This window comes from Trichosurus vulpecula, chromosome 6 (genome assembly GCF_011100635.1).
Source record: "Trichosurus vulpecula isolate mTriVul1 chromosome 6, mTriVul1.pri, whole genome shotgun sequence".
Lineage (NCBI taxonomy): Eukaryota > Metazoa > Chordata > Mammalia > Diprotodontia > Phalangeridae > Trichosurus > Trichosurus vulpecula.
Genome location: NC_050578.1, coordinates 30,317,934 through 30,343,078, shown reverse-complemented (window position 1 = coordinate 30,343,078; position 25,145 = coordinate 30,317,934). Strand labels below are relative to the sequence as shown.

The window sequence follows — 25,145 nt, the reverse complement described above, 5'->3', positions numbered from 1 at the left end:
AAGCAATCAACTGTTATCCTGTATGATCTACTAATGGGATGTTCTGTTAATCAAATATTCTGGTTAATGGAAAAACCATCACTTATGTCAGGCATGGGTTCCCAATTTTCAACCATCCAGAAGAGAAAAAAAAAAGAAGGGAAGATAAAGTGCTGGGCCTGGAGCAGGAAGACTTATCTTTCTGAGTTCAAATCTGGCCTTAGATACTTCCTAGCTGTGTGACCCTGGGCAAGTCACTTAACCCTGTTTGCCTCAGTTTCTTCATCTGTAAAATGAGCTGGAGAAGAAAATGGTAAACACTCTAGTATCTTTATTAAGAAAACCCCAAATAGGGTCACAAAGAGTTGGACATGATGGAAATGACTGAACAACATATGACAGTCACCATGCTAAACACTTAACAAATATCTCATTTGGTCCTCACAAACAACCGCTGTGAGGTCCCTATAGATCCGTATTTTACAGAAGAGAAAACTGATGCAAATGGGGTTAAGTCATTTGCCCAGGGTCACACAGCTATTAAGTGTTTCAAGTCAGACCTTCCTGACTCCAGGCCCAGGGTGGAGACCCACTGTGCCACCTAATGCTTCAGAAGGGGCTGGAGTCATACTCCTGTGCCTTAGTATAGCCTGGAGAATTCTCAAAGGCTACATCAGCAAAGGACAAAGTCTACCGGATCTTATCCAAGTGGGAAGGCTGAGAATACGACCCCGGAAGTAATTCCACGAAGTCTGGAGCCATGTCATGTCATATCTTAACTTTGTACCTTTCCCAGGGCCCAGAAGATTATTCTTTATAAAGCGAAAGTTGTGTTGAATCCAATTAAACTGTATGAGGCAGGAGGGAAATTATAATTTGCTTTGGTGGAGAGAGTATCCATGCTGATTCGATCACACATCTTTCAAAGTATCAACAAAGTACACTCAACATTAAAACATTTTTTTTGGCCTAGATCTATAATTCCATCAGTGCGGGGAACTCCCATTGTGGAAACTCCTCCCTTCCCCCCAATCAAATCAGTAACTCATTTGTATCCATAACCTTAGGTAGTTGTCTGGGACATCAAATGGGGCCATCATTAAGTGTCTTGCCTACAATAATAGCGCCAGTATGTTTCAGAGGCCAGACTTGAACTGAGGTCTTCATGACTCCAAGGATAACCTTCAACCCACTACAACATGTTGCTTTTCACAAAAATTATGTGGAATATAATTCATTGTTTCTTTTATGAATTAGAAGCAGTACAATGACATAACTACCTCTGACACTTACTGTCCGGACAATACAGTTCATCTCTCAGTTCCCTAGGCAACTTTTGACTTTTTGAGTTGCAGAGAAGATGCCAACCTGCATTGTTACAGTGGATTTCCTCATCTGGGAATTCCCTATTCCAGTGAAGACAGAGGTCTGGGCCCAGGCCCTGGCCCTAGCCCTTTATGATTTAGAGGGCACTTCATTATCTTGTAACACCACTTTGTTGTTGGTCATTCATTTCAGTCCTGTCCAATTCTGTGTGACCCCATTTGGGGTTTTCTTGGCAAAGATATTGGACTGGTTCGCCATTTCCTTCTCCAGCTCATTTGACAGATGAGGAAACTGAGGCAAACAGGGTCAAGTGACTTGCCCAGGGTCACACAGATAGTAAGTGTCTGAGGAAGGATTTGAACTCAGGAAGATGGGACTTCCTGACTCCAGGTGTGGTACCTGTCCTGAAATTCCAATGTTCTATCCCAACATTACAGACATCATATCTCAGCTAGCATCCCGCCTTCTACGGGAAGCCCTTCTTGACTCCCCTAATACTAGTGCCTTCCCTCTGTCAATTTCCTCCAATTTATTCTGTATATAGCTCATCTGGATATAATTATTTGTCTGTTGCCTTCCCCATTAGACTGTCAGCCTCTTGAGAACAGAGATTGTCTTTCACATTTCTTTGCCTCTCCAGCACTTAGCACAGTGCCTGGCCCATTTCTGTTACTGTTTAGTCATTTAGTCAATTATTCATGACCCCTTTCGGGTTGTCTTGGAAAAGTATTGGAGTGATTTGCCATTTCCTTCTCCAGCCCAAATGACAAATGGGGAAACTGAGGCAAAACAGGGTTAAGTAGGCTTTGCCAAGGGTCACGAAATTAGTAAGCATCTGAGGCCAGATTTGAACTCAGGTCTTCCTGACTCCAAGCCTAGAGTTCTATCCACTGTGCCACCTAGCTGCCTCCTGGACCTTAGTAGGTGCTTAATAAATGTTTATGGATTGACTGACATCAATTATCCCTCATAGTAGCAAGGCCTGGAAATGTCAGCCAACAGAGACGCCAGATATCTGGAGTGTTGAATGACCCACAGATAACTTAGGATCCTGGAAAGCTCCATAACCTTAGAGCAGAACCCCCAGATCCTGACTCAGGATGCGAAAGGACCATCTGACAGACTGCAAGTATACAAGGTCTTCCTTGAAAAGGTCCCCATCAAGCACAAACGTGAATGACCTTGTTAAGCTCCCAACACATGCTTATTTCCCAAGTGAGCAATGCTTGAAGAGTGGATTGTTTCAGCATCTCCAAATGACCGTACAAATTTAATTAAAAACACACACACCTTGTAGCTAGTCAGCCTGTCCCCTTAATTTTATAGGTTGCAATTTAAAGAGATCCAAGGAATCAGTAATGCTAGGCAACAGTATACACCAACAATTACAGAAGAAAAAGACCCTAGTAAGGACAAGTCCAATCGTACCTGAAGCGAGCAGTGCTATTGGTGCTATGAGGATGATTAACATCCTATCAATTTGGGCTTTAGACAGGAATCTAATAAAAGCTAATTTTGTCTGTTTGTAACAGTGATCAGCCCTGGCCCTTGAGTAGGGAGCAATTCTTTATTTCAGATGAACAGCAAGTAGCCAGGCAACAGAATAATTTTATACACTATCACCTATTTCTTTTTAGAGACAAAGGTCTGTCTGTGTGATCGTTTGAGTGGGTCATTGGGCTTCTTTCTATACTCACTTTGGAAACAAGGAGAAACCCAAGCAGAGCCCCCAGTGACCTCTAGGAGATGACGAATGGAGATGGTGCCTAGGGAAAGACACCCCAGTGACAGGGTAAATAGAAGGCTTTGAGACTGTGTGACGGCGAAAGGAAAGAGGAAAGGCCAGTGTGAGCCTGCAGTGTCACTCATGGAGGGTACCGGTCACGATGGCGGGGAGGGCAGTGGCAAGGGGCCTGCAGTCTGGACAAGCTCTGGAAGGAGCCATGCTTACTCTGTGCTAGAAGATCAGAGGGATAAACACTACCTCACTGGCTAGTGAGTGGACAGTGGCTGAGTCACTGTCCTGCAGGCTCAGTTTAATCATCTGTTAAAATGAGAAGACTGGATGCAATGATCTCTAAATTCCCTCTAACAGTCAATGATTCTATGTTCTAATGGCAGAGGTAATCATTCTTTTAAAAAAATTGTAGGATTCTGGTGGGTTTTAGAATAATAATTAAATCAGAATAATAATAAAATATAAAACAAAATTGTATAAAACATTTTTCAGTTTCACCTACTCCGAGGGTGTAAAATTCAACATGCTCATCGGATCCCAGAATCTCAGAGCTGGAAAGGATTGGAGACACCATCCGTATTGAGTACGGACCCAACCCCACTTCTGAGCCTGGCTCATCACCCCATCAGCTGCCTCACTGTGTTCTTCCCCCTCCTCACCTTTGCTTGCCCTGTTCCCCATGTCTGAAATGCCTGGTCTCTCCTTCATTACCTGTAGGATTCTTTTCATGACTTTTAAAGCCCAATTCAAACGCTACTTCCTCAAAGAACGTAAGTGATGCAGTGAATGGAGTGCTAGGCCTGGAGTCAGGACCACATGATTTCAAATCCAACCTCAAAACGCTTCCTACCTGGAGGCAAGTCACAACCTCTGGCTGCCTCAGTTTCCTCCACAGTAAAATAGGGATAATAATGGCACCACCCCACAGGGTTGTTGCGAGGATCAAGTATTTGCAAAGTTCTTAATAGAATGCTTGGCACACAGAAGGTGCTTAATAAATGCTTGCTCTCTGCCCCTTCCCTGATCTCCCCAGTTAGTAAAGACCTTTTTCATCTTTGGCCTTACAAACATAGCCACAGAGCTTTTCTGCATCACTAAGTACTTATTTGCAGATTGTGTGTGTGTGTGTGTGTGTGTGTGTGTGTGTGTGTATCTATGTGTGTGTGCAATATTCCCCTACTCAACTATAAGTTACATGAGGGCAGGGACCATGTCTTGGCAAAATTTTGTACTTCATACAGTTTCTAGCACCGTTATCTGCACATAGAAAGTGTTTCACAACATTTGTTGAATTGAACCTGAGAAAATAAGCAAAGTTTAACCACCACAACAAAAAATCATTATGTATTATGGCAAGAACATAGGGTTTGAAGTTAAGATCACCTGGGTCTGAGTCCTGGGTCTGTCACCTATGACCTTTTAGACCCAAGCCAATTCACTTTACCTGTTTGGCCTTCATTTGCCCATCTGCAAAATGAAAAGTTTGAGCTAAGTCAAGGCTAACTCGGGATCTGTAAACTTCTTTATAAAAGTATTTTGGGTGAGATCCAGGACTCTCTCTTGGTTGAGCTGAGTTACCTCTCTCTCAATGGGAGCAATCCTTCACTCTGTATCATCTGGTACATATTCTCATATGTGTACTTTCTCTGAGCTCTGTTTTGCTATGATTTGGATAAACAGCTTATACACACACACATACATGCATATATATTCATACGTACACATATGCACACATATATTCATATATAAACATGTGCACAGTGTTCATATATACATACACACATATATGTCCATACACACAAATATGTACACACATTTGTATCTATATACATGTACATGTATATAGATACATATGTATATTAAAAAACTGTATTTTAATACAGATTTACTTTGCAATCTTGTGTATTTTATGCATTTAAAAACATTTTCTTGAGAAAGGCTCCAAAGGCTTCACTAGACTTCCCAAGGGGTTCAGGACACAAAAGAGGTAGGCTATTTGATCTCTAAGTTTCCATCCAAATCTGGCCCTTCACTGATTCTGTGAAATACCAGGGAGGCAGCTCCCAAGAAGGAAGCAGACAAGAATCTGAATCTTGATATCTGACCCTGTGACCCAAAGACAGGGAGTTCAATGGAAACCCCTCAGCGTGAGCTCTAACTGCTCCCACAAGAATCTCAATAGCAGCAGGCCCAGAAAGAGCAGCAGTAGCAGAAGCACCCAGATTCAGAGTATTTTTGCCTCTGGCCAGCAAAGCAGAGCAGGGAAAGAAAGCCATTAGGCAGCGTGTGTTCAAGCAACTTCTGCAAGAGCATGTAATCAGTTTTATAGCCTTGGCATTTAAAGCTCTCGGCAATCTGATTACAGCCTCTCTTCCTAGGCTCATTACATATTTGTCTTTTTCACACAGTCTAGGTCTAGCCAAACTGGACCTCCTTGCTATTTCTCGTAAACAGCACTCAAGTCCTGTCTAAATGCTTTTGTACAGGCTATCTTCCCCATGCCTGGAATGTGATTGCTCCTTCCCGCCACCTTTTTGTAGTAAAGATAGACTAGACAGAAAGATAGATACAAGCATACATAGATTCATAAATAGATAGATACATGCATACATATATGCATAAGTAGATAGATGCATAGATAAATAGACAAATAAATGGCTACATAAACAAACATTTATTAATCATCTACTATGTGCCAGGTATTGTGCTAAGCTCTGAGGATACAATAAGAGGCAAAAAACAGTCCCTGCCCTCAAGGATCTTCCAATCTAATGGATCCTTAGGCCCTTGCAAAGTTTGGCTTATGTGTCACATTGAGGATCTCCTGACACCTCCCCAAAATTATTAGTTTCATTGCATTTAATACCTTATATATAGTTTGTAGGAGTATGGAATGGGGGAAACATCATAGGCTCTGGAGTCAAAGAACCTAGAGTTAAATTCCAAATCAGACATATATTACATGTGTGACCTTGAACAAGTAAGTCATTTAATTTCCCCAAGCTTCAATTTCCTCAAAGAATAAAATCAGGAGGTAAATTCAGAGATGTCAGACTCACAGCCCTCAGACCACAAGCTGCCTCAAAAATAGAATAAAATGTAATTGGGAAATATTTAACAAAATAGGTAAAAATTACAATATAAACAAAAACTAATGATAAATTGTGGTTTTCTAAGAATATCTGGCCCCCAGGTATCCTTTTATCTGAGTCTGACACCAATAAAGTGGATGACCTCTGAAGCATCTTTGAAGTCTAGAGCTATGATTCTTAGCTACTAGTGTTTTTTTCCCTGGTAGAACAGAAGCTCCTTGAGGGCAGGAACTGCTTCACTTTTGCTTTAATATTCCCAATGCATGGCACATAGCTCATTGTTTGACTAATTAATCAGTTTTAACAATATCATTTCCCCTCCCATACATTGCAATCCAGTCAAACTAACTTTCTTTCTGGTCCTCATATATAACGTTCCATCTCTGGTCTTCACTCTTTTGTACTCTCTGTTTCTGATGTTTGGGATGAATTCTCTCCTCACCCCCACCTCATTACACATCTTAACTATGTATTTCATATGCCACTTTCCCCATAAAGCCCTTCTTGATTTCTCCAAATGCTAGTGCCTTCTCCCCATGTTTATTCTCCTTAGATTTATTTTGCATGTATTTATACACATAATTATTGTCTCCCTCATTTGAATGCAAGCTCTCTAAGAACAGAAATTCACTGTCTTTGTAACTCCAGCCTTGCCCCAGTGCCTAGCACACTGTCTGGCACATAGTAAATACTTAATAAATTATCTTAATAAAAGTAGTAGATACTCAATAAATTATCAGTCCCTACTCAATAAACTCTAATGATTCCCTATTGCTCCCAGGATCAAATAGAAAATCCTCCATTTGGAATAACTTGGGCATGCTCCTTAATTTAAATTAATTAAGCTAAATTAATTTAACTTAATTTTTCTACCCTAGGTCACAGCGGGGAGTTCTGGCAAAAGAAGGAGAAGGAAAACGCAAACCACTCCATTATCTTTGTCAAGAAAACCCCACGGATGGCCCACGGGGTCATGAATTGTCTAACATGACTAAACAACAAAAAATAGACCATTTCCAATAGATCATTTGGAAAGAAAACAATGAAATCAAGCCTATTTCAATCACTATAAATATATGGTATCCAATCTCAGCCAGTCTGTCACTTCTACTTAGCAGTTAATTTTTCTACTGTCCCCTTGTTGATTCCCCGCAGCAATTAGAAAACAAAACAAATTTTTTTGGAGACTTCTCTCAAGTCATCAACTCCAATCCCCAACACACAGAGCTGAAGTCCTGGTTGTCTGCTTCTCTATGACAACAAGTCATTAGACCAGATTTCTTTCAACTCCTCTTCCATTTAGGCTTATATCATCCATTCTTTCCTTCCAGTCTTGGAGAAAGTGGTATACTGACTCCTTGCTGGAGCCAGTTCTTCTCATGACTGATGTGGATACTTCTTCCACCAAAAAGATTATAAGCCCCTCCATACCTCATCGTGTATAATTCTTATCCATATTTTCCCTCATAGGTCTGTAAACAGTTATTAAGCACCTACCACATAAGCGGTGAAGGGAAAAAAAGAGACAAAAGACAGTCCCTGCTCCCAAGTTGCTCACAATGTAATTGGGGAGACAGAGAGCAAACACATATGCGAATAAGCTATTTACAGAATAAATAGGAAATAATTAAGAGAGGGAAGGCTTCCTGTAGAAGATGGGATTTTAATTGGGACTTAAACAAAGCCAGGGAAGTGAGAAGGCAGAGGTGGGAAAAGAGAGTATTCCAGGCATGGAGGGACAGGCAGAGAAAAGGCTCCCCGCAGAGACAGAGTGTCTCATTCATGGGGCAGCTGGAAGGCCAGTGTCACTGGATCAAAGGGTACCTGATAGAGAAAAAAGTGTAGGAACATTGGAGAGGTGGGAAGGGGGTAGGTTATGAAGGGCTGAGCAATACCTAATCTGGAACAGCAAAAGTGGGGAGAGGGGAGGGTAGTTTAGAAGTAGGAAGAGGAGAGGAATTGTAAGGTGATGGTTAAAATGATTTAAGTGGCAGCCCATGGAATCAAGTCTGGGTATGAAGGCAAGCGAAGCCAGATGGAGGGAAATGTGTTGGGAGAATTTTTGGGAGCAAGGTAATAGAGGTTATCATGAGTTAAAGGGCAGATTTAGTGAGAGCGAGTAGCACAAAAAGAGGAGTGGAAAAATCATTCAGGGCTGTAATTTGGCAAGGCACGAATGGCGACAGGGCAGAGGGGCAAGGCATTCAAGGAAAGAGGCCAATGTATAACTGAAATCATTAGCTAGAGGGTCAAGAAAATGAAATGGAAGTCGGAAGAGGGGTGATGAATTGAGAGAACAAGGACGAGTGGAAAAACTAGAGTTTACGATGAGGATGAAGAAGAGATTTAGGAGAAATGAGGGAGAGAGAAAAAGAAGGGAGGAGCCAGGGAGTTAAGAATCATGAAGGTAGCAATGCTTTAGATAACGGTGAGATCTTGGGTAGGAACATTTTCTAAGACAGAGTGAGAATGTAAGTCATGGGGGTGGAGGAAGTCAATGGACTGAGACCCAAGAGTGGTCAAGGAGATATCAAGAGGTACACTGAGGTTACTGAAAAGGAGAGAAGGGGCTGGGGGTGCAGGGAAAGATGTGAGACTGACAAGTGCAGGAAGAAAGGGAAATTTCTCAGAGGCCAGTAAATGACTACATTAAAGGTGATTTACAGATAAATGGAGCAAACCCCAAGGAGAGGCTGCTGAGTGATGGAAACGGGTTAGACTCCATTCCTCACACTACGGCCCCATCGTGCAAAAGGGTTCTCATGGTTTGGTTGGTGGTTGTTTTCTCTTCACTACTTGGGGCTGAGTTGATCATTTCTACTGCTGAGCCCAAGCGTCCTCAAAATAACAGCTCTAATGATGAGGAGCAACAGAAGTTATTAATGCAGGGCATCACAACGTCATTGGAAGAGAGAGAGCCCAAAGAGGGCCATTCCCTGTCAATGCATGTCAGCACCTTGTCCTATGATACTCAGAGGTTAAGAGACCTGGCCAGATCACACAGCCAGCACTGAGAGGCGGAAGTTGGGTCTTCCTGACTTCACCACCAACTCTCTATTCACTGGCAGCATCCTGGGCCATCTCCAATGGCCCTGAAGAATATCTGGCCACTGGACCCAGATGGCTCTAAAGGAGAAAGTGAGGCTGGTAACCTTGCACACCCCAACCCCCCCAAATCAAAGTCAACCGCAAGTCATGTCATCATCTCCCTGATGTCACCGCCCTCTTGGAGAAGGACACGCACACACAACAATTCATTGGCAGCTAGGTGGCACTGTGGAAACAGCACAGGTGATAGAGTCAGGAAGACCTGAGTTTGAATCCAGCCTCTGACTCTGACTAGTTGTGTTACCCTGGGCAAGTCACTTAACTGCTATTTAACTTGATTTCCTCATCTGTAAAATGAGGATGATGATACTATCTACTTCCCAGGGTTGTTGCAAGGATCGAATGAAACAATAATCATACAGTGCTTACCACAGTGCCTGGTACACAGTAAGCACTATACATGTGAGCTAGTCTTATTACTGCTTTGGGGCATTGCTTCTCAAACACAAACCACAGGTATCAACTATTTAGAGCTAGAAGGGGACCTCAGAGGACATGGAACCCACAACTTTGATTTTACAAGTGAAGAAACTGAGGTCTAAAGAGGCCTAGGGATTTTACCCCAAATCCCAATGGCATTAAATAGCAGAGGTCAAATTTTAACCCAGGTCCTCTGGCATCAAATCCTGTACCCTGTCCACTGTGCCACGCTGGATGTTTTATTTTAAGGAGAAAGCAGAGCCGCCCCTTCTCCCCACCTCTTCAAACAATCCCTCACCTCTGGGCACCAGAGAAAGCAAGCAGGTGCCCTTAATAACCAAGTAGCTTTCAATCTGCACTCATCAGATATAATGGAAAAATTAACCATTCCAGCTGCCTCAAGGGAGAGCTGATTTAATTTAGACTTCATTAAATAACAAGATTGATAGACTTCCCTCAAATCACCTAGCTGGGCCCGGTCTGGTAACCAGCCACGGTCCCAAGCAAGTTGGGCATTTACCGCGCTACGAGTGAATGTCAGGTACCTTAGCTGCTTCAGGAACTCAACGTCAGAGTTGCTGTTAATGAGCTTGATGAACTCCTCGTAAGAAGGAGCGTATGTGTAGGCTTTCTTGTGATGTTCATTCACCTGTTCTCTGTACTCCAGCTGGGCCAGTAGCATCTGGTTAATATAATCAGGGTCACTCAGCAGCTCCACCACGGGCTGTAAGACTGAAGGAAACAGAAGAAGGCATTGAACAGCCACCCCTTTTTATTTCCAGTTTGTTTTGTTTCTTAAGCCACACATAAACCAACATGAACATTTCAGGCTGCATTTTGGACACACGAATAACCTAAAAGTTTATTTTTGGCAGGGACTAGACCAATGATTTCATTAACTTAGAGCAAACTCCCCTCACCAATGCAAATTGGGCACCTGTTCTGCAAGTTATATGGGTCACAGAGAATTTAAACAACTTACCCAAGGTCCCACAGCCAGTACGTGTCAGAGGCAGGACCTAAACCCAGGCCTTTCTGACTGACTCTATCCATTGTACCAGGCTGTCTCTTCTAACATAGCTAAGCAAAGCAATCTTTTTGTTTGTCTAAAATTAATAGATGCTGCTTTAAAATAACTAGCATCTAAAATGAAAAGATGCTGTTTTAAAATAGATTAATTAATAGCATCTAAAATGAATAGATGCTGTTTCAAGATAGATTAATTAACAGTATCTAAAATGAATAGATGCTGTTTTATAAAATCCTCACAAACAGGCTCCCACCCATCCAATGAAACGGTCCAGGGTGATCTGTCCATCTCTGGATGTGCTGCCAAACACTGACATATCACTTTCTCCATTAGGAAACAAAGATAAGGGTGGGGGAGCGAGGAAAGGAAGTCACCAGGATCCCATGCTCCTCTGCTAAAATGTTCTTCCTCTGAAATCCATACACTGAAGTCTTCGATTACGCCTTGAAGGAAGGTTCCAGATATTTTAACCAGTCTAGTGTGCCAAAACATAAGGGCCAACACTCTTATGACACACCAGCAGAGACTCCAGGCTACTTTTGTTTGTGACTCCAGAACGAGAGAAAAGATCAAATATTACTTAGGTACAGCAGTTCTCTCTACTGCTCTCAGATGCAAAAATGTCCCTTACTTTTTAAAGGTGCTGTTGGTGGATTACCAGAACACAGGGAAAATGATGCACCTCAAACCAAGCTGTCTGCAAATGCATAGTTAAACATTTCTTTTATCTGCAAAGTTCCAGGTTGGTCACTGGCTGGCTTTTCAACCATCTGTCTCTGTGTCACTGATCCTGGCAGAAACCAATATACACAATGGGAAAAACACTGCATACAGAAACAGTGCCTTGACCAGTGAGGCTTCACAGGTCTGACAGCAAAGGATGCCTCCCTCGCTTAGTGCACACAAGTAAGGGCACATAGGCATGAGAGGATTTATTGTCAAAAGCGGTTAGTTTTACTTAGATGTGCTTCTGCTGGGGGGTAGAGGAGGGTCAATAATTATTTTTTAAAGAGAAAGGGCATTGATTGAAGAAAGAAAACTAAAAAGTTTTCCTTCTAATTAGTTGTGTGGCCATTTCTCTGAGACTCAGTTTCTTCGTTTGTAAAATTATAGGACTATAATGCTCTTTCCTACTTCAAAATGCTAACACAACATAACTGGAATCTTTTGGAATTGTACCCAAAGACCACAGAGTGGCATCTCTCTTCTCTAAGACTCCTGCCTTTTAGTACTGAATCTTTTCTCACCTAAAAGTGAATTTAAGCAAACAACAATTTAGCTGTCTACTGAAATTCTGGGTTAGGACTTGTTTTTCTTAAGTCAGGTTACTTTAAGGTTTTGCTTTATTTTTTCCTTTCAGGCCGAGCATTTTGCTGTGCACAGCTATTTATTCTATTCCTTTTAGAGCGTCCTCAAAGGGCTGCAATGTACTTGCTCTTTAAATTTGTATAAACCATGGAAATAAATTAAGAAGCCCCAAGCCCCACCAACACCACTAAAGAAATTCTAAATCTCACGGTACTTAAATCCTCCATCAGGGTTTGACTCACGTGGATTTCCTTACCCTGACATTTATGTCTGTATGACCCAGGACAAATCACTTAACCTCTGTAGGCCTCCCTTTCCTCTTCTGAAAATGAGAGTTAGATTGGATGCCCTCTGAGGTCCCTTCCCTAAGTCTATGATTCTGTGTTAATTAATGCCCCAGCGGACACAAAGGCTATCAAGAACGGCTGCTTCCCTATGGAGGGCAGAAGGAACAGCTCTCTCATTTCAAAATGAAGAGGATGGATTGTTCATCCGGCCATCTGTCACCATCTATTTTTATGTTTCTCATGGATGTCCAAAGGATGCTCTCTTTGCTGCTCTACTTCCGCATGAAATTTTCTTGAAATTTTGATTTTCACACTTCCAAAACAAAAGTACAAAGTGAGCGTATGCGCCACAAAAAGTGTTATCAACACATCAGTACGCACAGAAATCTAGTCATCTAAAAGCAATCTCAATTTTATAAGTCTACCTTTTCTTGCGAGAATTTCTGCAAGGACTATGCGCAAGCTGAGAGATTGGACATCCTTTGAGGGGAGGAGACAAAACACCAGAACCCGAGAACATGTTTGTAGGAACCTTACTTCTTCATCCGAGTTCCTTAAGCATGCATGTAATAAAAAGGGCCTCGGCTGTTCTTCTTGTCTAAAAATAAAAGGAAAAGGGGGAGTGGGGTGGGAGAAAATTGTGGAAGTGAGTCATCTAAAAGGACAATTTGTTATTTGTGCATAATTAAATAGAAGCTGCCCAAATGAGCAAAACAGAAACACGTTTGAAAAAGTATTTTTCAACATGTGACATTTTACCACTTCTGTCACTTACCACCAGCATGACCTTGGGCCAATACTTTAACCTTCCTGAAATTCAGTATCTTATTCTGTAAAATGAGGGGATTAGATTAGAGAGCCTCCTGGGAAACTCATCTAAGGAGAGACTCCCTCAGATACTCTATCCTCAAGTAACTTTAAATTTTATTTTTAATTCCAAATTCTCTCCCTCCCACCTCTACCTCCCCAACTTATTCAGAAAGCAAGAAAAACAAAACCCATTATTGATATGTACAGTCAGACAAAATTAATGGAATAGAGAGGAGACAGGAAAGGAGAGAGGAGAGGGGAGGACAGGGGAGGGGGGAGGAGAGAAGAAAGGAGGAAGGAAGGAAAAGGAGAGAGGGGGAGGGAGAGGAAGAAGGAAGGGAAGGAGAGAAGAGAAAAAAATAAGCTTCAGTCTGCACTCTTGAGTTCACCACCTCTCTTCCATCTGGTGGGCAGCATGTTTCATCATAAGACTTTTGGAATTACAGTTATTGATCAGAGTTTCTAAGTTTTACAAAATCTTTACAATATTTTTGTTATTGTATAAATTATTCTCCTGGTTTTTCTCACTCCGTGTTGGATCAGTTCATAAATATCTTCCCAGGATTTTCTGAAACCATCCTCTTCCCATCATTTCTTTTATAGCACAATAGTATTCCGTCATATTTATTTACCATGAATATAATAACTTATTCGGTCATGCCCCAATTGATGGGTACCCTCAATTTCCAATTCTTTGCTACCAGAAAAAGAGCTGCTGTGAATGTTCTTGTACACACGGGCCCTTTTCTTCTTTCTTACATCACTGGAGTCAGGATATGGATTGTTCTGATTCCGCTTGCTTCATTTTGCATCATTTCAAACATATTTTCCCATGTCTTTTTGAAGTCTTCCTGCTTTTAATTTCTCATAGAATAATGGTAGCCTGCAGTGTTTATATTCCACAATTTGTTCAGCTATTCTCTAATTGGTGGAAATGAGTTTGTCTCTAATTGCTTGCTAACATAAACAGTATTGCTATGAATGTTTAGGCCTTCTTTTCCTTTCAATAACATCTTTAGAGTATAAAAGTGGCTTCACTAGGAGGCAGTTAGGTGGCTCAATGGATAGAGTGCTGGGCCTGGAGTCAGGAGGACTCAAGTTAAAATGGCCTCAGTAGCTGTGTGACCCTGGGCATGTCACTTAACCTCTGTTGGCTTTAATCTACCAGAGAAGGAAATGGCAAACTGCTCCAGTATCTTAGCCAAGAAAACCCCATGGAAAGTATAGTCCACAGGGTCATGAAGAATTTGATGCAACTGAACATCAACAAAGTAGATTCACTGGGTCAAAGTTTGTGAACAGCTTAGAAGCTCCTGTATCTTGCTACACTACTAGACAAAAAATCTATCAATTCACAGTGTCCCTACCCACCCCACCCCTGAACAGTGCCTGTTTCTTCAAAGACCTGCCAAACATGGGATATCATCATTCTTAACTATCTTTCACAATTTAATGGGCACAAGGTGGTACCTTCAAGTTGTTTTCATTTGGATTCCTCTGATTATTACAGAGTTTAAACATTTTTTCCAGATGGTTTATGATATTGGTGTATCTTCTTTTGAGAACAGTCTGTTCATAGCCCATCCTCAACCACTAGGAAATCAGGATCTAACCTAAGCATCTTGTCATCTGCACTCTTTTCCTCACAGTGGCCCTCCATATTGGCCATCCAAAGAGCTTCCTGTGTTCTGACATTCCTTGTCCCACTCAGCTTTGGAACTCCGAACTCTGTCCTGGGGCTGAGCTCTCTTGATTGGTATAGGGAATGAATGTAAATTCATCTAACCTACTAGATCTTTGGACTGGCCCAGGCTATACTTCAAATCCCATTCAGTCACCCACTGGGAAACTGGAGCCTTTCCAAGCATCTTGCTATCTGCCTTGCCACCATAGATATATATACACATATATATGTGTATATATATATATATATATGTATATATACACACACATATATATGTGTGTGTATATATATGTATATGTATATATGTATATGTATATGTATATGTGTGTATATATATGTATATATATGTATATATACACACACATATATACATGCATACATACATACACATACATACATATATACACATATACATACACACATACATATATACATACATACATATACATATATACATTATATACGTATATTCTGCCCCTCTTTCTTCTTTCACCGGGAATAGTTATCCTAAGTCAATGCCACCATCACTGCAGGAAAGGGCTTGACAATCTACTGCTCTATGGCTCTACTCATAATCCCTATGACTCCTCAGACCAAAACACCCTTCCCTGGCCATCATTGTCCTCCTACATGTGCTTTTGGAGACTCTAAACATGTCATCATACCTTCTGCAAATCAAATATTTTAACCTCTTCTTTGCCTATGAATATTCATTTTTCCACTCTGTTTATTGCTAGCATTCCTAAATGCTAAAAACCAATTTTGAATTACATTTCCATTTTGAAGCTATAGGTTGATAAGTGGCCCTCTTTCTTTCCAAAGACGTCAATTTATCAATATGAGTAATCTTCCCACTAATGCAGATCATAATTCAACCGTGTCTTAGCAGATGGCTTCCTGAGTTATTGTGGCCAAACCTGGTGACCGACCTTCTGGTGATGAAGCTCAGCCAAGTTCAGCTAAGCCCACCCTCAGAGGACAGAAACACAACCTATTCCTGGGAAGTAAATGAAACATTTTGAGTTTTGGAGAATATTTGAAAGCTTGCGCTCCACAGTCCCCTTCACACCCCCATGAGGCAATGGAAAATGACTTTAGTAGAAGCTGATAAATGTTTTCAAAAATGGAAATTAATTGAGTATCTTGAAATTCCAACATGCCAAGACATAGTCCTTCCAGTTGAAGCCTTTTAACAATAGCTGAACAAACACTATTTGCTCCAAATGATACAGCTGGAAGGCACATACCCAGAAAAGTAATCAGTACAGGATGGCCTTGATTTTCAAAAAGAAAAAAAAAATTTCTTCTCATTTCTAGAGGGAAAGAATTGTTCCCAGGAGTTCAATGAATAAGAGAGAAAACGTTAAACTTCCATTTCTCTATACTTCATTGCTCAAAAAACCTCCAAAATCATAAAAGCTCTTTTTTCCCCTGGAAATATATCCAATAGTAAAATTTTCTCATATCTGAAATGAGTGGGTTAGACCACATGATCTCTGAAGTTCTCTCCAGAACTAGCATTCTGTGACTCATGTGCGTGGGATGCTTCTGAGTGGGAGTGGGTGAGCAAACACCACCAAGAGGATTTCCATCACCCCCTCTGCACCTAGAACACCTGAAAACCAGCCCTGCAGAAAGCCAATTAAGCCAACAGTGAAAGTTTGTTAAGGTCACACAATGCATCAGGCACTATACTAGACACTGTGCCCTTTAGAAGCTTATAAAACGTCTTGGCAATACAGCAAATTGAAATTCACTTCACAAACTGAAAGTACATGGAAAACAGAAGTAAAGAAAAATTAGGTTGAATTTTTTGCCAGATTCATTAATGAAAAAGTAATTATGTAGTGAGAGACAATGCAAAACATTTACCAAATTGCTTCAGGTATATTGAAAAACATCTTCGCTCTCTAAATTCTAGTGAGGTTGTTGGTTAATTATACACATGCTGGAAAAGTTTATGAATTTGTGATTGGTTTGCATTAAATTTTTAGAAATTTAAAAATTTTGGCTTCTCGGAGCAGCATGGGGTAGTTTAAAAAGTGCAATGGATTTAGAGTCAGGAGTTGTTCAATCACGTCTGACTTCATGACCCCTTTCGGAGTTTTCTTGGCAAAGATTCTGGGGTGGTTTGCCATTTCCTTCTCCAGCTCATTTGACGGATGAGGAAATGGAGGCAAATGGGGTTAAGTGACTTGCCCAGGGTCACGCAGCTAGTCAGTGTCTCAGCCAGATATGAACTAAGAAAGAGGAATCTTCCTGACTCCAGGCCTGGCGCTCTATGCACTATGGCACCACATATCTACCCAAGTCAAGAGACCTGGGTTCAAATTCTGTTTACTACCTATGTGATGATGGGCAATTCATTTAACTCAGCAAGAGTGATACACGACCCTGCAGGGTTGTTAATGAGGAGAGAACATTAAACATGTAAGTAACATACACACAGATCCCCATGTTGTAGCCAAGATTTAGAACTGGAAGGAACATCACAAATCATCTAGTCATAGACTCATGAAGATTACAAGATCATAGGCCTACAACTGGAAGGAGCCTTAGAGGTCATCTTGTCCAATGCTCCTCATTTTACAGTAGAGGAAACAGGCCCACAGAGATTAAAATAACTTCCCCAAGGTAACACAGGTAGTAAGTAGCAAAGACAGGATGTGAACTCAGGACTGATGACTCCAATCACTGCCCTTCCCACTGTACCATCTTATATCCCCAAACCTTATTTTATAAATGAAGAAATTAAGGCCCTGACAATTTTTATTTTACTTTTTTTTTGTTTTTTCAAGTTTTTTTCTTTTTTTAAATTTTTTTAAATTCTTTTTTTGGGCCCTGAAAATTTGAATGATTTGTCCAAGTCACATGAGTGATATAATAGCAGAAACAGAGTTTGAATAGTACTACCTACAAATCCATAACTTTATGTTTCACCAAATTACCAATTGTTACCCTTCCTTGCCTATTAAATTTTCATTCAGCCTTTAAAATTTAACTTAGAGTCTATCTTCTCTCCTCCAAGAATCATTCCCTGAAACCTCCAAATCAAAAACAACTTTTTCCCCTTTGCATCATACAAAGCACTCAGTTTTTCACATTCCTGGTGCCTTTATATATTGTTTTGCACAATAGCTATCAGTCCCTGTGGGACAGTCCAGTACTAATCCCATCATGAATAATGCTGCCTATGGAAACTTGGTATCTTCTCCAGTATCTAGGCCAGTGCTCCACTAGTGGTAGGTGTTTAATGAATGTTTGTTAATTAAAATGAAGCCAGGACAGCTGAACTATGAGGGCAGCAAGCAATCCTATTGAGAGCCCTGCTGTCCGCACCAACCTCTGTCCATTCCAAGGCTAACTGTAGGTAGCTCATAAAAGTGGACAGGTAGAAATAGACACCTTAGCCTGGTGCTCTAGAATGACCCATTACACCACTCCTTTTGAAGCTGGTTTTCCAAAAGAAGGGAAAGTAAGAGAGGGTAAGACTTCTTCATAGTTGGACACCTACATTTCTCAGGTGGCTAACCCTGTATGCCTGGTTTGGTGTGTTCCCTAGATGGAGTCTTAAACATTGGACCAGGATGCCCTGGGTCTTAGGCACAAAAAACACTTGTGGCATTCTGAACCCTTCTCTCTTTCTCTCTAGAGTACCTGTGTAACAGGTAGCAACAGAATCTTGCAGCAAAAGGCCAAAGGACTCACTATCCAGAAAACATTGGCAGTAGACCCAAGAAAGAATGAATTCCATAAGTCTGAGAGATGTGGCTTCTGGGTAATTAGTTATTTTATAAATAATGTTAGCATTTTATTAATAAAAGAGGTCAATGGCACTTGCGAATGCCAAAAACCCTCATGGTGGTGTGTTCACAACTCATATGCCCTTGGAAAAGTGGGTGTTCCTGATGGTGGCAGTCACTGGTTAATAATTAATGAGAAAATTAATATTACAATGAGGGGCTGGGCTATAGTCCAATGAGAGTCTTGGGGTATGTGACACTGATCATCCAAATCTTGGTCAAAGGGATCTATCAACTTCCATATCATCCATCTGACAAAAGAGAGAATCCACACTTTGCCAGATTAGTCTGAGTAAACACAATGAGCAGAAATGCACTCATTCACCTAAACCATGGGTGGGGAACCCACAGCCTCAAGGCCACATGTGGCCTATTAGGTCCTTGGGTGCAGCCTTTTGACTGAGTCCAAGTTTTACAAAATAAATCCTTTTATTAAAGGGATTTGTTCTGTGAAGTTTGGATTCATTCAAAGGAACACCCTTGAGGATCTAGAGGGCCACATGTGCCCTTGAGGCCACAGGTTCCCTACCCCTGGCCTAAACTTAGGATTTTTTTTACTGTCTTATATCATTAGATCTTAGCCTAGGTAAGTTTTTGAACAAGATTTCCCACATTGATTGATTTCTAGGTGAGGAAGTAGAAAAGAGGAAATGCCTTGGTCCTAATTCAGTAATTAGTTATTAATAAAAGAATCATTTCTCTCAATGGTAAGTATGATAGCTTGAGCTCCCTTCTTCAAAATGCACATTCATTTAAACCTACCCAAGGAAGCTCTCTCTGTTACAATAGCAAAGGATGCATTTTTACTATGTGCCCAAATAGTAACTCTTGGTATCTTTTTTACATTCTCACATTTAAATGCCATCTCTAAATATCACACACAATTTCTCTAAATCAGTTTTCAAGGTGTTATAATGCTAAGCAGTTCTTAATACAGTATTCTATAAGAAGAAACAGGAACTATATTTAACTAAAAATTGCAAAGTGTTCAATGATAGTTGTAAAAACTGATTTTTCTCATAATAAGTAACTATGATGCTGAGAATATTTTCATGTGAAAAGCATCTGCTATAGAAAACCAATCCCGTTTTTAAAACTGATTTGGAAACTGTCATAAAATTAGAGACAAAATACACCCATACAATGTACACCCACCCCTAGACCAACACGCATTCTTATTCTGAAACCAAGTACAAAGAGAGGCACGGTGACCTATTTGAACATTTTGATTCCCAACCCAACAAGAAGAAATGGAAAACAAAGACCCTGGATATCTTTTTTTTTTCCAACTCAAAGGTATTACCTGGCACGTGCAGCTTTGAGGTCACAGAAATGGGTGAGCAAAGTCTTGACAACATCACTACATACAACTTTCACCACATCCACATGACTCAGTCTGTGGCGCAGCTGTTTGGCGACTTCCCAGAAATCTTCCGAGAGCAGGTGGTATAGCTGCCCCTCATCTCTGCTGAGGTTCCCGTACCAGGACAGAATGTAATCCCTATAACTGTAGTCGAACACTACCGAAGGAAAAAAACAAAACCGTAAATGAAACTTGGATGATGAAACTTGGCAATGCATACACAGCAGACTCACAATGACCATTTCTAGAGGTGTCCTATCACCTGTGGAACAGTTGCTGCTTACAACACACGGATAGTCTAAAGCAATGATGCTTCATCTTCTTCTGTATTCTAGATCCTTGGGCAATCTGGAGAAGTCTATGGGCCACTTCTCAGAATATTTTTTTTAAAACATGAAATAAAATCCATAGGATTACAAAAGAAACATTGTATGGAGATATGGTTATCAAAACATTTTAAAAACATTTTAAAAAATTTCACAGATCCCAGGTTAAGAATTCCTGGTCTGAAACCATATTAGAGGGAAAACTCCGATTGTTTCCTTATAGGTCTTTCAAAATAAGAGAGTTTAGGAAAGCCTGGTGGTATAAAGTAAGTCAAGAGATCTGACTCTCTCAGGAGAAACTAATTACATCTGTTATCTTAGACAAGGTTTGCTTCTCTTTGGGCCTCAGTGTCTCTGAAATGAAGGATTTGCATTATAGGACTATAGGATCATAGATTTTATAGCTGGAAGGGATCTTGGAACTCATCCAGTCCTCTTATTTTATAAATGGGTGAACTGTGACTTGCCCAAGGTCACGTAGTTGGCAAGCAGCAGAGTTGAGATATGAATCCCAGTACCTGATTCTAAATCCTGCACTCTTTCAACTAAATAATAATAATAAAAAATTGTTAACACTTACGTGGTGCCTACTATGTGCCTGGCACTGTGCTAAGTGCTTTATAGATATTATCTCATTTAATCCTCACAACACTGGGAGGTAGGTGCTGTTATTATCCCCGTTCTACAGACGGGGAAGCTGAGACAGACACAGACTAAGGACTTGACCAGGGTCACATAGCCGGTAAGGTTAAATGTGTGAGGAGGTATGATAAGCCTGTACTGAAGGACCAAGCCCATTGTCATTTTATGTCTTCTCCAGTATCTAACACAACGCTCCACGGTGATCCCTTTCAGCTACAACACTCCATGACTTGCCTAAGGAGTGATGCTCTTGGTGTAGACCACAGTCTCAGGATGTTACCGAGAACTCCTTCCTTCTCACTTTCTCTAGCAGAAAACAGATCCCCATTTCCTCTTGTCTTTCTCACAGTTTCACTCCAGTTTCTCGGCTAGAGTGTCAGTCAATTAACAAACAATTAATTAAGCACCTTCTCTGCTTGCCAGGCACTATGCTAAGGGCTGGAGATACAAAGAAAGGCAAAAGACAGCCCTTGCCCTCAAGGAACTTACAATCTAATGGGGCAGACAACATACAAATAATCATATACAAACAAGATATATACAGGCTAAATTGAATGTAATAAATCAAGGAATGGCATTAGAATTCAGAGAGATCAGGAAAGACTTCCTGCAGAAGGTGGGACTTTATGTGGGATTTTGAAGGGAGTCAGGGAAGCTAAACAAAAATGGAAGAAGGGGCATCGAAGGCTACCGGCTCTGCTGATAGCTGACCCAAGAGGCTGTGGGTGAGCAAACCAGAGAAGCTAATAGAAGGGTGAAATTCAGGACTGAACGTTAGAGCGTGTGATCCTGTCAGCGCTCAGGAATACATCAAGACACAATCCTTCATGGAGCACAAGACAAGCAATCTGGCTTATTATTCTAGTCCCAGGAGTTGTGGGACACCAGGGATTAACTGAAGTCACTGAAAAGGAAACTTTGTGATGAATAAAACTTTGTGATTCAGAATTATGTGTCTGTTGGTGTCTGCCTGTCCCAGCTGTACCTTCGCAGAAACTCACACTGCAAAATAGAATCAGGGTCTTTCTAAGCTCAAGACCAGGTGGAGCCTGACCACCAAAGCCCTCTGCTCTGAGGGTCCCAGAAGAGGAGTCAATGAGGTTCTCTTCTTGCCTGGCCAATGGACATAGCCTGGACAGGGTCCAACACAGGCTGGGGTACAGGGAGAGGTTACTGGTAGGGAGTGGGGGAAAGAGAAAGGGAAGATCTTTGCTCAGAAGTATCAAATTGGTTTTCAGAGACCATCACCCCTACCTCACACGGCCAGGAAAGCAGCTTCACTTCAGACAGAGAGTTTTTTGTTTTGGACTCCCTGCATTTCCATTCCCTGGTCTTAAACAGACTCTGTTGGCTCTGAACTGTGGCAGTTGGCCAAGCCTCTCACCTTAGTCTTGGCCTCTTGGATATTAACTAGATAATGGTGGACTGCAGACTATTTAATAATGGACCTTAGGATGCTGGCTTCTCTCCTCCTGGCTCCAGGCTTGTCTCACTATGCACCAGTCCAGAGGTTTCCCTAATTACTGGCGTGAACCAGTCCTGCATTATCTCATCACCTTTACGGTTCCAATTCCAGACAGATAGCTTACAGTGGCCATGACAGGGCTACTTGACCCCCCAGAAGGCTCCAAAGACATTACAACTGTGGTAACTGTTAGCTCATCCTTTCAAACAACCCCATAAGAAACATGGAAGACACTAAAAAGCACAAATTTCTGGGTGAGACTGTCCTTGGAAGGGAGGCACAGAAACCCAGATGGCATCTGGGTGCCCCAGACCTTTTCTCCAGGCAAATGGAGACCCTCCTGGGGCTCCTGGCACAATGAAAGTTGTTTATGGTTCTCTCTCCACCAGGATTCCTCACAGACTGAGGCCCTGCCTCATGGAACTACTGGAAGACTTTAGCAATCTCCTCCCCAGAACCCAGCTGGCTAGCCGGCAGATCAATGGGCTCCTGCAAGGGAATGTGGCTACAACAGACCAGTTTCTTCTGTATTTGGCATGGAATCCACTTGCTCTGGTAGATTCATTTTTGGGAGACTTATTTACACCCATTTGGAATGAATTAGTGAAAAATGAAACTAATCTTCCCACACTGATTTGACAAGAGATGCACAATGACTTGTACCTTGGGTCACAGCCAGCATTGTGGACCTTTCTAGCACTTTCCCAACCCACCAGGAGGACAATGCTCTTTCCCTCTGCCATGGCCAACCAGCAGCAGGCTACAGACATGACCCATGTTCATCCATGACTTCTGGTAGACATGACTGAAACATGGAATGTCCAGTGATACAGAAGATGTGCCTAGGTCAAGTACCCAAGGCTTGCTAGAAAACTCTCAGCAAACCCACCCCATCCTCCCCAAAATGGTTACATTAGACTCCATCACTGGCCTATTTCCTTTGCTAGAGATAAAACTTAAGTAAGACAGCTCACATACACCTGTATACTAGCTTCCCAAAATGATTGGGACCACCAGTATGTATCTGAAAGATATTTTCACGCTCTGCGGTCTCCTTCTCTGATCTTCCCTCCTCTAATTCTAATCAGAAACCCTAGTTCTTACCACATTTATGGACTGCTGATTATTCTTGAGGCTTCTGGTACAGATTTATAATGTCATGGCTTATCACTCCACCCTCCCTCCCCTAGTCCACTGGAGAGACTAGGCACATAAACCAAACCCTGAAACGATATCTTAATAGCCATGCCTTCTACCATCAGAATGACTGGGCTGCTCTATTGCCCAGTAAAAAAGTCTGTTATGCCAAATCTGTTTTCCAATCAGAGCACTATGAATAATAACTTCCAACTATTTTTTTCTCTCACTTTTTTCCTACTCTTTAAAGTTCCTGTTGTCCAGAAGTTCTTAAATTTTTTGTCTTGTAAAACTCTCAGACAGTCAAGTAAAAACCTCTGGACCCTTTCTCAAAATACTGATTGGCATCTACATCCACAACTGAAGGAAGTGCTAAATTTCAGTGAAAGGTTAGAGGAAATAAAGACATAATTCCCCACCCCACCTCCAAGACACACACACACACACACACACAATGATTGCCCAGAAATATATCCGTAGACTCATGGACTCCATGCTAAGAACTCCTGCTATGTAGTCAGTGAAAGATCAGAAGGAAAAAAATAAGAGCAATCCAAGGAAATCAAAAAAATTGTGAAAAGAGAGTCAACTAACTGGACATAGAGAATCAAAAACTTAAGAAAGAAAACAATTCCTTAAAAACTAGAACTGGGCAAGGGGAAGCTAATGACATTATAATAGACCAAGAAATAATAAAACAAAATCAAAGTAATGAAAAACTAGAAGAGAACGCGAAACATCTCATCAGAAAAACCACTGATCTGGAGAACAGACTGAGGAGAAATAATAAAAGAATAGTCAGACTACTCGAAAATTAAGATTAAAAAAAAAGAATCTTGATACAATTTAGCAAAAAATTATCACGGAAAATTGCCTTGAAGTTCTAGAACAAGAAGACACAGCAGAAATAGAAAAATTTACCAATCACCACCTGAAAGAAATCCCAGGAGGAAAACTTACAAGAATATCATTGTCAAGTTTCGAAGCTCCCAGGTTTAGGAGGAAATATTGGAAGCAACAAGAAAAAAAAATTAAGTTTCATAAAGCTACAATAAGGATTGTGCAAGACCTAGCACCTATTACGTTGAAGGACCATAGGTCTTGGAATACCGCATTTCATAGAGCAAAAGAGCTAGGGTTACAACCAAGGGAACCTTACCCAGCAAAGTTAAGTATAATCCTGAATTTAAAAAAAGACATTGAATGAACTCAAAGACTATCAGGTATTTGTGACAAAAACCCTAGAACTTAAGGGAAAATTCAACATATAACATTCAGGAGAAATATAAGGTAAACATTAAAGACCAATTATAAGGGACTCAATAAGGTCAAATTGTTTACTTCTTATATGTGAAGATGGTATCAGTACTCTTATGATTGTCATCATTATTTGGGGAGTTGAAAGAAAGGCTTGGGCTGAGCTGAGAATGATGGAAAGATTCTAAAAAAATAAATAAAACTGTAGGAAGAGACAAAAAGGAGTAATTATCTCATACAAATGAGGCATAAAAGGAAAAACTGATACAGAAAAAGCTAGTAGGAGGAAGGGCGAGTAGTGCTGGAACCTTACTCTCATCAAGAATGGGTTAAAGAAGGAACAACATATACACACACACATACATCCATA

General features: G+C 41.0%; 1 protein-coding gene across 1 annotated transcript in view; it reads right to left on the bottom strand.

Moving 5' to 3' along the window:
• Positions 1-25,145, bottom strand: part of SNX25 (sorting nexin 25) — a 252,808-nt gene that overhangs the window by 149,280 nt on the left and 78,383 nt on the right. The window contains exons 3-5 of the mRNA XM_036765361.1: positions 19,889-20,105; positions 12,714-12,886; positions 10,209-10,395 (exon numbers count right to left, since the gene is read on the bottom strand). Coding sequence (XP_036621256.1) covers positions 10,209-10,395; positions 12,714-12,886; positions 19,889-20,105 — 577 coding nt within the window. The remainder of the gene's footprint in view (positions 1-10,208; positions 10,396-12,713; positions 12,887-19,888; positions 20,106-25,145) is intronic.